This window comes from Micrasema longulum, unplaced genomic scaffold, assembly GCF_059751315.1.
Source record: "Micrasema longulum isolate JH-2025_06_02 unplaced genomic scaffold, ASM5975131v1 h1tg000197l, whole genome shotgun sequence".
NCBI lineage: Eukaryota > Metazoa > Arthropoda > Insecta > Trichoptera > Brachycentridae > Micrasema > Micrasema longulum.
In genome coordinates, this window is record NW_028277402.1 from 196,215 (window position 1) to 213,794 (window position 17,580).

Below are 17,580 nucleotides of genomic sequence, written 5' to 3' on the forward strand. Positions count from 1 at the left end.
CTCGATGTAGCCCTATTCCGTCCAGTCAAATTAGAATGGAAAAAGAGAGTTCACCAATGGAAAATTGATAATGAGGGTAAAAAGCTTATGAGAGAAGATTTTGCCCCTTTATTAAAAACTGTATTAGAAACAGCTGGTAATATGAATACTCTTCAAAATGGATTTAGGACTTGTGGGTTGTATCCATTTTCCCTAGAAGGAGTCAACTATAGAAAACTTGATTTTAAAAAAGCGCGTCCTTGCACGTCAACACCATCATCGTCTTGTCCTAAGCACGTCGTTACTTCTCAAAATCTGTTGAAAATTCCTAACAACAAATACAACGCCGTATTTCTACGTTTATTTGAAAATTTACTGACAAACAACCAAATTGATGCATTTAATGATCAAACAAATGATACATGGAATGGTCCAAAGGAAGACGAAAATTTGTTCTACATTTGGAAAATTACGAAGAATTTAGTCAATGAAAATATCGGATTGGTCACAGGGAATAATGACGAATGTCATTTAGGGTATGAAACTTTCGTTAACAACGATACGTTGAATGAGTCTCTCATAGCGTTTGACGATAGTTTTTGGTCAACAACAGGTGATGAATCTGAAATTATGACAATTGTGGTAAAAGATAGTGAACTAATTCCCGAGAAAAACAGTGAACCAATGTCCGTTTCTCTTACCGCAAATTTAGATCGAGAACTCCTAGAACAAGCGGGCACAAGCGATACTAATCTCAATGAAGCGACGCCTTGTAAAACTCCTAATTCTAAAACAATTATTAATGCTCTTACGCCCTTTAAGCAGTGTCTGTTTTGGCCAGAAGATAAAGTGGTAGAGAAAAAGAAAATTACAAAAAGAATTCCAACTGTCATTGTTTCATCAAACGATTATATTAACTACCAGCAAAAGGTCAAAGATGACAAAATGAAAAAAGATGAAGAAAAATTGGAAAGGAAAAGATTAAAAGAGGAGAAAAAAAATGTGGTGCTTGAGAAGAAACAAGGAAAGATAAAAAAAACAGAAGTGCAACGGAGTTGTTTAAATGACTTTGGCGGTTATAAATTGAATGAGTATGTAATTGTAAAGTTTGAAGAAGAATATTTTCCAGGGATTGTGGTGAAGAGCAAAGATAATGGTTCCGCCTTAGTCAGAGTAATGGTTATGAGTGGCCAGAATTGGAGGTGGCCAGAAAAAGAGGATACTATATGGTATTCTTCTGAAGAAATTATAAAAACAATTCCAGAACCGGAATTGCTGAATGCGAGGGGAATTTACTCCATCCCTGATATAACAATATTACGCTGTTCATCTGATAAGTAAATCAATATTTTAGGTATTTCTTTTAGTAAAAATTATTTTACTATTTTTTTTAGTTACCTCTATGATTATTAATTGATATTTTTCTTATGTGTTGTTAGATTTATTATCAAATAAATTGAATAAATAAATCAAAATCTTTTATTTCACTCCCGGTCAGTAATAGGATCACCATAGGTCAGTATTAGAGTGAAATCCATTTTCAGTATGTCAGTAATGAATACAAAATCTGGATATGTTTAATATTTTTTATTTATTTAAATTGCTTGATTTTTTACTTTTATTTTTTTAACGTATTGAAGTAAATTTATCAATTTTAGAAATAGACAAAATTATATAGTTTCAATTACCAGGTATTTAAAAACAAAAAATGAATAAAAATGTCTGTCAGATTAAGACACGAAATGGGTCAGTATTATAGCCGTTTACCTTAATCAGAAATGTGATCATATTTCCTAAGACCAAAAATGTACCTTATGCATGTATTCTGAAGTCGTTCAAGTTTATCGAGTTGCTCACAGCTTAAATCAGTCATGGAAACATCAGCGTAATCTAGAATGGGTAGTATTAATGCTTGTACAAGGGTGCATTTAGAATTAATGGGTAAGAATTTTTGCAACCTTTTTTTTTATTTTGTACCCCCAGGAGTTACAACAAACTTATTTCAACTCAACTCATAAATTTTTGAAATGTGTGTTGATAGGTAACTTGAATATATACATTTAAAATTATGTTAATCGGGTTAGTGGTAAATAACTGGTATTAAATAGCAATTATTGTTATTACTAAATTTTGATTTAAATAATAGATCGATTTAACAAGACGTTAGATATTCACAACTTTCGTATGTGTATTACATATTATACATTTTATGTGTGTCGATGAAAAAAACATATATCACCGATGACTGAATCATATTCATACCGTACAAGTAACCGGAATACCATGACCCATTCCCAATCAACTTGTCTGTAAACATTCTTGGTCGTACGTAATTAATACAAATGATGTTTGTTTTTTTAACGATCCTTATAATTTTGACAAGATTACTCCCCACTTTCAACCTTGGTATATCATTTCAAAATAGGTATTGTACAATACACCTTGTGGAATATTTGCAGTGTCTTAAATATTTAATTTCATTTGAAATGTGGTGCTGGATACGGATTCTACGCATTTTACGCATTCTGTGGATTGCAAGACGCACAGACGTCTCCATCCTCCAAGATCTATCAAAAAGCGAGACTTCACGATATGCTGAAAAGGATTCTACCCTAATTCGGAGATATTGCTAGTAATGATTAAGAGAATCTTTAAAAAACCGGGTTGTATCAGTGACAGTTCAGGGTAAACGAGCAAGAGGATGGAAAAAAGACATGAAGATATTTACAAAATAAACCGACTTCTTCGTCTTCATCAAATCCTTCCTTCATCTTGACCCAGGACCGGGAGAAGTGGAGGCATCATCACCTACTGCCTGACATCCCTTGAGACCACGGCGCTCAAGAAGTATTTAATATCCTTAGGCTTTACTATTTTGCATTCGGTAAAAGTATATTCGCTTAGTCGAAACGTAATCTTCAAAATTTAATTTCTTCATACTTCATGAAGCCACGAACTAATATCGGAATAGTTTATACGAGTATTAATAAATAAAAATCTAATGTTATCACTTATTTAACTTTTCAAACAAGTGCATATAAAAAACATTCAACAATTTCCATCATTATTAGCATTATCGTTAATGCTCTCGAAACTATATTTCTAGAGTTTGTGGTTACATGATATTATATTATAATAGGTAGTTTGATTACCGTTTGCATACAAAACATGTCACAGTACCGCATTGATTGAATTTCGACAATTATTCGTGATTTTTTAAATATATTCAAAGTAACCAAATGAGTACTCACTTGTTAATTATTTCTTTATTGTGACTCAGTTTGGCGAAATTGTCATAAAGCCTCATAGTTATAATTCTCTAGAGGAGCACTTGAGATTCATTGCATAGAACCAAAGCGTTCCAAATTTTTGGTTTGGTTTTAGTTTGGTTTTTAGTTTAACCACAAACGTGTAATGGGCGGTTTCGGTTTGCACTCGCAATTCTCAACCCAAGTACCGACGGGCCGTTGTATTGCTGTAATATGTAGCTAACTTCGTGGTCAATAATCATAGAATGTGTTTTCTCCACATGGGCGACTTGACTTCATTATTATTGAAAGTTTGAATTGGTGTAATGAGGGCTGAGGGTATTCTATATAAGTTAGCATTTGGAGAACATGATACGTCGAGAGGTATGTAATTTTGAGTCGGGGTAATGGCGACGGGCGACGGGCGACCCCGGCCTGCCATCGCCATCGCATCGGTGCCACTGCCGCATGCCGGTCGGCAGTATGCAAGTAGGTCAGTAGGTCGAACTGTTGCGCTAGTATATTCTGGACAAAAATCGCAACAGCATATCGAGAATCATCTCTGCAAACCCTGCAAATTTTTCGGGAATGGAAATTCAGAGAAAATCTCAAAAAATAATATTTAACTCCATTTTCATTCTATTTAGGCATTTTAGACTGCCGTAAGCCTTTTACATTAATAACGCGTTTTGAGCAGTGACTTAATCATCACGGGACATGTTGAATAATCTTAATATAAGGGTGTTTTCACCAAATTTTTAACATGTTATATTCCGATCTTTTTTATTATTTGTATAATATGTTTATTTATTTATTAACGGACTTAGTCCATTAAAAAAATGGCAAACACAAATCTTTACAATACGCACAGGCACAATTGAAATAAAATACACATAAAGAAAATTAATTGTATAATGTCACCTCATCATTGGTAAGGACATCACCATAGGAAAACAAATTTCTTTGCGAAACAATACGTTTTTATTTTCAAATAAATCAATGTTTTTAGGGGCATTCTCCTACGTAACTTTGATAAAAGTGCAATTTTAACGATTGTATTAGTAAATGTAGGCATGTATCACTGTATGATACAACGAAAGAGGCTCGATATGGCCTTCCGTTCCATCTTAGCATAGAACTTATAGTTTTGTAACAATTCTTTCGACCTCGTTTATTATTGCGATTTTAAACGTTGTTATTTTTTCTCGTTTATTTTATCAGGGCCCATGCTAATCTCTGAAGATAATATTATTCATTTCATCTATAAATAGGTGATGTTGCAATGGCGCATCTAAAAAAATCTGATGAAAAAAGTTTATTTGTATTAATATGTATGTAGCTGTACGTATATGTACTATTGCATAGAATTCAGAATTATGTCAATAAACACTAGATGCAAATATTGGTGACTACTAATATGTATAAATTATTATTGTTGCTCATAAAATATATTATTTATGGCCTTTCATAAAACTGTGTTAGTTTTCTATTCTATTTTTATAAAGTAACGTGTGGTAAAATGTGTGATAAATAAACAAATTATTAAAAGACAGAATTTTTTCAATTCCGATTTTTGTATGCGAAGATATACATATCTATGTACTATACTTTTTTTAAAATACCGTCAAGTTTCTGTAATCAAAACCCACTATGAACCGAACCATCTAACAACATACAATTTACCTTCTATGCCTTATAACTTGTGTAGGAAATATATATATATATTTTTAAATCCTATTGATAAACAATGCAAACAATAACAAATTATAACAGGGATTGAGAAAATTTTAGAGAAGGGATTATGAAAGTCTCGGCATTCGCAGGGCTTATGACCTGTCATTGACTGGTTTAAGTGGCCAATTTATACACTGTGTAACGTTCACCATTTTGCCTATGTTTAAACATCCATATTTTTTCAATTCTGCCAACTGTCTTTTTTGCGCTACAACAGGCCAGAAGGCCCAATTACAGTGGTAAATTACATCACAGAACACCCAGGCTAGAGAAAAATCGCAATTAATTTGTGTGTTCTCACTGGGAATCGAACTCGGAACCTTCCGTGTGTGAGTCAAGCGCCTTGACCACTACACCACGGAGGCCGATTTTAATGAAGTTAAAGAGCCGAAACCTTTATTGTTGTGAAGAGATTCATCCGACTCAATTATTTAACATACTAGGCAACGCCTGAAAACAATTTTCCTTTTTTTAAACTTCTTCTTGGACCAGTTTGGACAAACTCAAAACATTGTAATAAAACCAACTTGGACAAACTCAAAATATTGTAATAAAACCCTGTTGTAATTTGTTAATCTTAATTACACCCTAGGAGGTGAAATCTAGTGTTTTGTCTACAGACATTTGTAAAAACTAAAGATATTGTTAAATGCAAAAAGTTTGTTTTATTTCTTAAATATTCCAGTAATCAAACCTTAAGCTGATACAAAAGTTCCAATGTTATGGTCTGCCTTACTGTACGGCGTAGAGGCGTGAACTCTTAAAGTTAATATAATCCGCCTTGAAGCATTTCAAATTTCGATCCAACGTAAAATGTTAAGAATATCCTAGACCGATATGATAATCAACAATGAAGTATTTTGTAGAGGACTAGTCACCACCGTCAAGCTCATTTTGGCCATGTGTTGAGAGGCGATATAAACGCCACAATTCAGCTTGTCATAAAGGGGAAGAAAACTCCTTCGGGCTTTGAAACATCCCAGCATGGACCGGGATTAGAACTGTGGAGGAGCTGTTTCGCAATGCTCAGAATAAGGAAGCTCTCTCCAAAGTGATCAACGTCGGGGGCACCCGAAATGACATGTGAAGATGAAGAATAATCCAAAAATTCGTTAAACCAAACTGGTTCGGTTTTTTATTGTTCGAACCACGAGGCCGACAACAATGGATCACAATAGCCTAACTTAAATAACTTAACAGAAAAACCTTATTAAAGAAATAACTAGTTAAAGGTGAAGAGGGTTAGCATCCAGCAGCCACCATGTTCCAGATAGAGCTAAGGGAAAATACGTACGGCTTTAGCATACATTCGACTATTGCCGCACTGATCCAGCGCCAGTCTAATGAAAAGATATAGACTTTCGTTTCGAATTCAAGTGGCTTCGTTTTTATCATCGCATAAACTTTCAATCTCTCTCACTTCTTTATAACATTCTTCACAACCCTTGCGCTTTTAAATATCTTGCTAAGAATTTCATTTACCTTTCTGATCATGGTCTTTAGCTTCGCTCTTCTCAGGGGAGAACACTTTCCATTCCTCGACGTAGCACATCATTTTCAGGTATTCATTTTCCGTTCAAGATGCTAGACTTTGGGATGAGCTACCTCTTCATATAAAAAATGCACCTTCTGTGAAACATTACTTTATATACTCAGAATCCTGAACTCCCTGTATTTAATTGTTTTTTTTAATATCTATTTTTGAAATGTTTTGTTTTTGAAATTATTTTTGTATGTATATTCTTTACATTATTTTTGGTACGTGTACTTGTACACACACAAATCTGGATTTTCTCCCAAGGGGGAGTAGGTATATATTTTTATTTATATCCCTACAGAGATGAGGTAGAATTTTTTCAAATTCAGGATTATGGATATTCGAGCGTTATAGCTAATAAGCGGAATGGGGAATGTTGTAGTACTTAAAGTGGCCACTTAACCCAGCCAATGACAAGTCATAAGCCCTGTAAACGCTCGAATATCCATAATCCTGAATTTGAAAAAATTCTACCTCATCTCTGTAGGGATATAAATAAAAATGTATATTCTTTATTAGTTAAGCGTTATTTATCCCCTAGAGAGCATTCAGAATCGTACTGCTGGTCTCGAAATTTCGATACTAGCATCTCGAGAGTCGATACTCAAAATGTCTCGAGATTCGAATCCCAAGTCGCGATTGGAAGCCCCAATCACTTATGATATGGCTTACCATGTAAATAAATTCCTAAGCTTTTCTTTATGAACTTTTTCTTCATTATCAAGATAACTGCACATATGTATTGCTTTTCTTTTACTCGGTTTTAAACGGTATCGCCAGCTCAAGACGATTTTCACCAACCTGCTAATTATGTGTGCTATTTGGCCCAAGGTCAGAGTTATTTTTCTCGTATGTTTGTGACGTCACCATTCTGATGTCGATAAATGGTATTTAGTTATTTATATATAAATTTATAAATGTATTTTACACTTCGTCATTTTTTCGCATTTGACACGTTCAGTAAAAATCAAAAATATCCCCACTTCGATATAAATTATCATTTGTAGGGTTCTTTTCCTAAACTGACTTTTTCTAAATTTGAACTTTTCAGTTATCGATATTTTTTTATTATATACTGTTTGAAGTTATATAAATTATAAAATGTGGATACAGTTAAGAAGGCATGACGAGTAATTTAAGTTTCGGAAAAATACGACCGGTCGCGGTCCACCAAATACACCATATTCTTTTTTTCTTTTGTTTTGATTTTTTCTCAAAACAGACCTATTCCTGGAAATAGTAAGTTTTCTAGAAATATAAGTATGGACTTACCTGAAATAGTTCGTTTTGAATAATAACTTATTTTTAAACTATAAATACACCCGAAATTAGTGCGTTTTGACGAAAATCGTATACATATATATTATCAAAGCGTCCCTAAATCTATAAATGATTTAAAACTCTATTTTACATATTTTTGAAAAGAACCTTTTATTTTTTCGTGACATCTTGGCTCATTCAGATTGTATCTACTCGTATAACTTGTTCCGATTGAAAAATATGTAGAAAATTGAACAAATTGATATCTCCGATAAATTAAATTAGTTTGTACTGAAAAAATAAATAGTGATAGGATTCTGAAAAACATTGATTGTATTTTTTCATGATAGGTATGTTTATTCTTTAATAGGGAAATATCACATTTTTTTACATTGTTAAAGTTATATGGGTCTTTGAAATACTATCCAGTAAAAAAATACTTTTACATTTGTAATTTTGAATTCCCGCAAAACGGTCATTCCATTGGCCACGCCCCTAATACGTCACGATTCATGTTTATTTGTTCCTGATATTGAAATTTGTGTAAAACAAGTTCATGAATCTTGACGTCATAACAACCAAGGCCACACACGTCGAGTTTTTCTACAAACATATTTTTATTGAATTTCTTTTTTACATTTATGTATGAAAACATTTCTCTGCAATATTCACATTGATTTTAAAAATACAATTAATTATTCTTAATCCATTTCATATATTTTTATTGGTAATCGTAGTATGTGATATTTCCTTATTTTATTTATCGCTCTTTTTATACTTTTTAAATATTTTTAACCGTTTTATCTGGTTTTGTTGAGTTTTTTTTCTTCTTTATATGTGTTTAGTTTAAAAGCACCAAAAGCAAAATAAATATTTGTTTATTGTTTTATATGTAAGTATACAATATTATGTATGTACTCTTTTATTTTTATTTTAATTACTAATGTCTGAGCACCCGACAACGATCTATTATTTAATACTTTATCGGGACAAATATGTTTAATATTTTATGTAATGTATTACTACACACGACAAAGAATAACAATAAATCAGAATTAGGTAGGTAGGTATTTGACAGATGTTAAAACATGACAAATATTACAAAAAGTCTAACTGTTAGAAAACACGTTAAAACGATAGGTACATGAAAAGGGAATGAAAGATCTAATAGGCAGTAGGCACGTGAAAACTCTTAGAAAAAAGGTGTAACAAATTAACTTTTATGCCGAATGTTTATTTTTGTTAACTTATTGATAATTTTTAAGTTGCTAAAATTTTATTCGTCTATGCACTTTGTAGCTGCAAGACGATTAGTAATCTAGCTTCAATAGGTAAACTTTATCAAATATCTAAATTTAGTAAATGGGGTCTAGAATTCTAACAGTCCATGCGCTCAGTAGCTGCGAGACTTGTCGTAATCCAACTTCTATTTTTACGAATTTAATCATTATTTCGTTTTTTTTTAATATCACCTAAACTCTACACTTCATTGTCAAATGACACAAAACAAAAAATGTAAAAAAGGGCTAGATTTATTACTGTTCATGCCCACTGTAGCTGCAAGTCATGCTATAATCTAGCTACTATATATCATAATTTATTGTAATATATCATAATTGGTGATGAGGAACTAGATTCCCAACCGTCCATGCACTCTGTAGCTGCAATACGTGCTGGGATATTTATTTATTTCAAGCGCCCTTGAGGTGATTTTCACAAAAATGGCGCTACATAAATTATCCAAATATATATACAACAGATATAAAACAATAGGCACAGAACAGGTATTACAAAAAAGGTCTAACAGTTAAAAAACAACTTTCCATTTTTTTTTAAAACATCTCACAGGCACTTTTTTTGAGAATACCACTTTTTTTCCAAATTAGTGGAAAATGCACTTGTGGTCTTCTTTAGAGCCCTTTCGGAATCTCCGGAAAAATTATCTTTTGACGATATGAATGCAAACTATCGGCTATTCCGGTTTTTTCCCGTGTTTCAGCCACTCGACAAAAAGTTCCGATCTTGAGATTGAGAAGAGGTGCTCTGGAAAGAAAATAAAAAAAATTAGTTCCACAGCAGTCCACAGCCTAAATTTATAACTGTTAGAAATAAAAAGGTTTAAGCTACAATATTTTGTAAGTTTTAGCTCTTTGGCACGTCTTGACAAGTCTTTCCAGGTCCAAAATATGTAAAAATTACCGAAAAAAATTGTGAAAATAAACTTTGGGTTAACGTAAAAAAATAACAAGTAGCAACATGTGTATTTGTTTTACAATTAAAGATAGTGCATACTTTTAACTCCAAAATCTATCACCCAGATAAACAAATACTACTATGGAAGTCAGTGTAATAAGTATTCGCGTCAAATACAAAATTGCTAATGAAGTTTACTTACGCCTTTTCGTATAACGTTACCTGCTACCCTCATCTACTGCGGCCCTTAAGTCAATAAAATTCTTGGAATCCGAGGTTCGTGGGTTTGTTTATCAGATTAGGAATGTATTTCCGGGAAATTCGATAATGAATTTTGTCTAGCTAGCATGTTCTAGACGAACCATAGTGCAGCCGTCAAATTAAACGTCTTTTTTTCACTAAGTAATCAATATACCTTTGAGGTTTTAGTATATAAATAGATTCCGGAACTAATAAATTAGATTTAACTAATGTAATTTCTATAGATGGTGTAAAGTACTGTGTTTTATGTTTCTTATATTATGTTTTCTTACTATTTCGAATGTATTAACTATGTATGATATTATGTGTTGTCACAAAAATGTTTTCTTTTTAAAAACTCCTGGGAGTATAATATCTACAATATGTGTTATACGTTTTATTAATAAAATAAAAAATATGTGTAAATATTATATTTTCTTAATAAGGAAAATTAAATTGACGTGATTATTGTTTCAGCCCAACAGTCCTCCGTGTGACTTGTTTTATTTCCATTTCATTCATTTCTGATGATCTATTATGATTGAAATCCTTTTATATTTTATCTGAGGGTCACTCAAATGTGTATACTCAAGAACTATATTTTACCCCTAGGGAGGATAAAAATGATACCTACTTGTATAATATATATTATTACAGCATTGAAGTAAAAATATCGAAGTCTAGGGATTTACGGGGCTTTAGACCTTAGTAGGTGAAATAATTTGGATGAATCTCACCTATACCAATAAATGTACTTTTCAATAAAAGCTCTTTTACATCACAATAAATCAACAGATGAAAGAGTTAAAGAAATACTCATGTTATCTTGATTATTGTGTAAATACGTTTTTTTTAAATAAATAAATAAACCATAGGCAGAATTGTAAATTTTAGATAATGTGATCAAGCTGATGGCAGGTCATAAGCCCTGTAAATGCTAAAATAACACTTACTATGTGTATTAGTTAGAAGAGTTTTTTTCCTCACTTTATTTCTTTTACGAAAATCTCGTTTCTGATATTATTTTCCACGGTTTTTGTAGTATTTCGCGATCTAGATTTTTTAAATTAATAAATGCGTGGTGTGATTGAAATGCTACATTAGAAATATTTATATTATTTGTGATTTTACTGTGGTAAATTAACGCCTGCAGTATATTGATAAATTCAAAAATATAATATGGATTGTTTGATGTTCTATCATAGCTAATGGTTTTTATTTTTATTTTCAGGTTTATCGGATGACAAGTCAGAAATACCTGAATTAAATGATGTAACAATTGACCCCTTAAGTGCGAGATCGAGTGGGAGTAGAAGTACGTATTTCAAAATATTAACTAAAATTGGTTATCTGAAGGCATTTTCAAATTAATTTGTCTTCTAACTTTGTTTTTTTTTCGTTATTTTCCAGGTTTTAAATCAAATTGTTTATCTTTCTTGTTCAACCCTGGAGTATCATTTTCATGGATATATTTTTAAATATCATTTTGTTTGTTTTGATTACTTGTTAAATAGTTCTATGTATCATTAAAATAGTCAATATCATATCAAAAATAATAAAATATTAAGTCAATAAATGATTGCGTTTTGTCTCGAGAAACTTTATCTTTTCATATTTAAATATGTTTTTCTTACTTGCATCATTCAAAATTTTTCATTATATGTTATCAATGGTGGGCGTGTTTTCCATAAAAAAAAATAGACTATTTTTGTTGTTGGTGTAATAGGTCTCAAAAGTTGTATTAGGCTTATGGAAATAAGAAAAGCAAAAAAAAAACTTTGTAAAAAATTGTCTTTGGCTCGCTAAAATGGATTGTAAATTCCAAAAATAAGAAAATTATTGCTCTGAAAGAAAAAAATATAAGAAAAACGAAATCTTTTCATGTTTTTTTTTTCAAAATATTTTTTTTTATTGATTGGTTGACTCGTTAAAAAATAAAAGCACAAGGCAAAAATAAATTTATTACCGATTAGACGAACATAAAAAAAAATTTTTTTTTAAATATTAACGTTCTTATAATCTACCCAAACATTTCAATTTCAATGGGGTTCAAACCTCGGACCTCTGATCCGTGAGTCCGCAACACTAGCCACGGGACCACAACCCGATTCATTTTATAGAAACTCTTAAACGTATTTCTGACGCCGGTGACTCTTGCAGCGAAGAATTTTCAATTGATGTCTCGCCCATAAGTAGTGTCTGAAGACATCTTATTAAGTTGGTAAAGATTAACTCTTCATTTCTTCGGGACTTAAGTTTAAAAAGTTGCATTTTGTAACGAGTCTCGTATCTTTTTTTACAAGATATATTAATTTATTTGATCTAAGCAAGCAATCGAAGTTATCACACAAAAAATGAAAGTGAGATTTTCAAATATGTAATGTTTATAAAATTAGGGAATCAAAATGAAAGGACGGGTGTAAGATAACCGCCACAGATAGATCAGAGATTGGATAGATCTCGAGGACCTACTGTTTTGTGACCTGTAACCTGACGAGCTGCGCGTACGTTATTACACATATAAAGAGGGTCGTGGAGGGGTGTGGATGGGTAGAAAAGAGAGGAGAAGGACCAAAAAGAACTTTAAAAGTTAAGAAAATTAAATGAAAAATGTGAAATAAATCATTAAGGTGACGTAGATACTATTGAAAAGTCCTTTATAATGCTATTTTTCATAATTATTTTACCTTTTTTTCTTTTGCATTTGAAAAAAATAAACATCATTTGTTTTTTTTTTTTACGTGGTTTGTATTATTGTAAACACGGTGTTTGCTAAAAAAACATGTATATTAACAGTAAAGTTTTTCAAAAAATATTCAAAAATGGATTTTTTTGTATTTTTTCAAAACTGCGGCATTTTAGCGAGTCAAAGATATTTAAAAAAAATTAAGTGATGGGGTTCTTATTTTTTTTCTAATAAGCAACGTTTGATACCTGTTACGTTTCTGAATTCGAAAGTAAAAAAAAAAATGACACCCTAGAGTTATCAATCTTACATATCGTTTTTTGTGTTTGTTATATAATTGTTTTTAAACATTCGCCGTAGCTGACTGACTATCTCTACTCTCCGATGAAGTTTTATAAATAATATATACGTTATAATTTATAATCAAGCACCGAAGAATATTGTTTGTTTTGTAATTTTTTTTATTGTTTACATATTTTAAGTTTTGATATACCTGCTTCAATCAACGAAAACGGGGCAAATTCTTATTTCAAAGTACGAATATTTTAATAAATACTTCGAGTGGATTTGTGGACTTATGAGTGGACGTGGATGCACGGATCAAATTTTTGCGCTGCGAATGCTAACGGAGAAGTTTTTGGCAAAAAGTCAAAAACTATTCTGCGCATTTGTCGATTTGCAAAAAGCGTATGATAAAGTAGATAGAATGAAATTGTGGGGCGTGTTGGAAAAGTATGGAGTAAACAAAAAACTTATACGTGCAGTATCGTCTCTCTATGAGGAGAGTTCAGCGTGTATAAGAGTTAATGGGGGATTTACATCTTGGTTTGCGATCTCAAAAGGCGTGAAACAGGGATGTGTAATGTCACCATGGTTGTTTAATCTATACATGGACAACTGTATGAAAGAGATAGAATGTATGGGTATTGGAGCAAAAATGGATAATTTTTCAGTAAGCTGCTTGTTGTATGCTGACGATGCAGTTCTGTTAGCAAGCAGCAAGGCTGATTTGCAGCAAATAGTCTCTAGAATGTATGATGTATGCCTGGAGAGCGAATTGGCGATGAACGAAAGTAAGTCAAAAGTGATGGTATTTGAAAGGGATAGTGAGGTTACTGACTGCGTAATAAATGTAAACAACGAATGTCTCGAGCAAGTAGAAGAATTTGTGTACCTGGGAAGCATGTTTTCAAGAGATGGAAGAGTAGAAAAAGATGTTGAAAGAAGAGTGAATGCGGGCAACAAAATGAACGGAGCACTAAGCACAGTAATTTCTAATAAAAATATGTCAATCGAAGCTAAACTGCCAGTGCACAACGGAGTTTTAGTCCCAACACTTATGTATGGAAGTGAAACATGGAACTGGCAGAGGAAGGATGAAAGCCGAGTGAACGCGGTTGAAATGCGATCTCTTAGACGAATGTGTGGGAAATCAATGTATGACAGGGTTACGAATGATGAAATCAGGAGAGAGTGTAAATCTGAGACAAGTATAATTGATAAGATTAAAAAAGGGTCTCTGAGATGGTTTGGTCACGTAGAACGAATGGACGATGAGAGAATGGTAAAACAAGTATATATGGCAAAAATGAACGGCAACGTTAGACGAGGACGACCAAGGAAGACGTGGCATGATCAGATAAACCAAAATCTTAAGTCTGGTCATGTCAAAAGCAGACAGAACCGAAGGGCATGTATGACAAGATGTATGAATGTGGAAGAGGCTAGGAGTGTATGCCAGGATAGACGTGTGTGGCGGTCCATTCTCTCTGCCTACCCCTACGGGGAAATGGCGTGATGGTAGTAGTAGTAGTAGTAGTACTTCGTAAAATTGATCATCCTTGTTTTTTGAGGCACAAATATTTTATAAAGTTTATATTTGAAACACTAATTTTGTGGTTATTCATTACAATAAAATAAATAAAACAACTTTGTTTTTAACCACTAATTTTTATTTTTCACTGACCGGTTTCAAAGCAAACAAGCTTCTTTGTCAAGGTTTACGTAACTAATGAATTGATTCCTTTTTATTTTTTTTCTATCATGTTTACTTAATACTACACGTGGACCCAATAAATCAAGTGGTTTTTTCTTACACGGGTGGTAATCTGATATCATTATTTTCGAAGTAAGACAGGAGAGGACTAAAAGAAATATTGTTTATTTGGTATTATTGTTTATACCCTGTAAAGGGTCGGATCGTGAACTTCAGACATTTCTAAATTTCCTAAATTCATTACGTAAAGAAATAAAATTTACTTAAGAAATAGAAAAAGATAAAAAATTAAACTTTCTTGACTTGTCTTTAACAATAAAAAAAAAAATGATTTCGATATAAACCCTAAACCAACATATACAGACACAATTATTCATATTTCTTCAAATCATCCAATTGCCCATAAACATTCCGCATTCCATTCAATGATACATAGGTTAATTAACGTTCCACTAGATGATACTAATTTAAAAAAATAACTTAATACAATAAAACAGATTGCTAATAATAATGGATATAATGAGAACTTAATTGATAAAATATTAAATCAAAAACAAAAACGCAAACTTATAAACAAATGTTTATATTCGACTCCCACAGTAAATAAAGCAAACCCACGTAAACAATGATGGCGGATACTTTTTATAAATGACATTTTTTCAAAACAATTATTAAGTTCCCTACCATCAAACATTAAATCGGCTTTCTACACAACTAATAATATAGGAACATTGTTAAAAATCACCAAGACAATGTCCATAAATATAATAAACCTGGGCTGGTATTCCAATCTAAATTAAAGCGCGGTATAGCGCGTTTTTACGTAATAAATACGCATTATAGCGCGCTGTAAACGCGTTCGGAATACCAGCCCTAGAATATACCAATTAAATTGTGATGTTTGCGATTCAATCTACATTGGAAAAACTAAAAGAAACTTTAATATTAGAGTAAAAGAACACTTAAGATGCTTAAATAATATTTTTTCTGAATTCGCAAATCATCTAATAGAAAATAATCATAACTTCAATAAAGACACGGGATTAAAAGTACTTCATGTTCAAAATAAAATATTAAAATTAGACAACTTAGAAATCTTAGAAATTAAAAAAGCGATTCATAATAAGAAAACAATAATTAATAACCAAATAAACAATATTTTTTTTAGTCCTCTCCTGTCTTACTTCGAAAATAATGATATCAGATTACCACCCGTGTAAGAAAAAACCACTTGATTTATTGGGTCCACGTGTAGTATTTAGTGAACATGATAGGAATAAAATAAAAGTGAATCAATTCATTAGTTACGTTAACCTTGACAAAGAAGCTTGTTTGCTTTGAAACCGGTCGGTGAAAAATAAAAATTAGTGGTTAAAAACAAAGTTGTTTTATTTATTTTATTATACAAATATTTTAATTAATACGCTATAAAATGAATCATCGCTATGCTTGATATAACTTTTTTTGCTGAATTTCTTAAAAGCTTGGTTTCCCAAAATAAACGTTTTACTAAGAACTCTGAGATAAATTAATGAGCACGATTTAAAAGTACATAAATTATTCGATTAATGTTACTTATTGACAATTCATGATGGAATTCCATTGTTATTATACTACAACTTATTTTAAATATATAAAATTTGAGTTCAAAATACTTGGTCCACTTAATATTGGACCAATTAGCGCTTTCACCCAATATTGGGCATCTCCAATCTGAAATAACGATTTACTATATTTATAATTGGATTAATTATATTTATGCATGGGATACAAATAGAAAAATATCTTTTTTTTTAATTATGAATTAATGAGTATCTATGAACTACTTTCGAGTAAAAAATATTTTTTTTGTACTTAGCATATACTTTTTTTAAATGTATAATTCTGAATTTCAGCAAAACGCTTTATTGCATTGGACACGCCTTTTGTACGTTAGGATTCGCATTAAATTTTGACGTTTTTTTATTCCAGTACGTACTTTGTATGATGAGACCGTCGTATATTATTTTGTCCAAGTTTATTTTCATACATTAGTGATTTTACAATTGTTTTTTGTGTATTGTCTGGAAGAAAAGGTTATAAATACTGTATAGTAAAATGCACAGTGAATATATAATTCGAAACGTCAAAATCCTTCGTAAAAACCACGCGACAATAACGGCCTATACTAATAGTAAGGGAAAATGCCAAAAATTATAGATGAACATGAATCTTGACATCACGATCATGGCATATTTTTTAACAATTTTGTTTTTAAAATTATGAATGAAAAAGTTTTACCACAATATCTATATTGATTTTGAAAATACTACAAACTTTTCTAAATTCATTTTACAATTTTTATTGTTATTCGTAGTATGTGATCTTTAGTTATTTTTGGATCGGATGTCATTCGGGCATTTTAAATAAATTTATATTGCTTCTTTTTTGTGACGCAATTACCACAAATTAATTTTTCAATTAAGTCTTTTGTGTTTATTGTTTTATTACTTTAAAAAATACCGTTTTTAAAAGGCCAGAATATTTGTTTTGTTCCTAAAAGAATTATAAATATACTTTTATTCTTATGTCAAGAAGGTGGTTGGTCGTTCTATCCCATAGTATGTACTACGGTCGTGAAATCGTTATGGTATATAGAATCCTAATACAAACTGAAATATAGTAATAAAGCCCACATACTAAATGCGAGTATGTTGCGTACCAACTA

General features: G+C 31.5%; 1 protein-coding gene across 1 annotated transcript in view; it reads left to right on the top strand.

Moving 5' to 3' along the window:
- Nucleotides 1-17,580, top strand: part of ftz-f1 (ftz transcription factor 1) — a 363,969-nt gene that overhangs the window by 155,643 nt on the left and 190,746 nt on the right. The window contains exon 2 of the mRNA XM_088243231.1: nt 11,423-11,506. Coding sequence (XP_088099357.1) covers nt 11,423-11,506 — 84 coding nt within the window. The remainder of the gene's footprint in view (nt 1-11,422; nt 11,507-17,580) is intronic.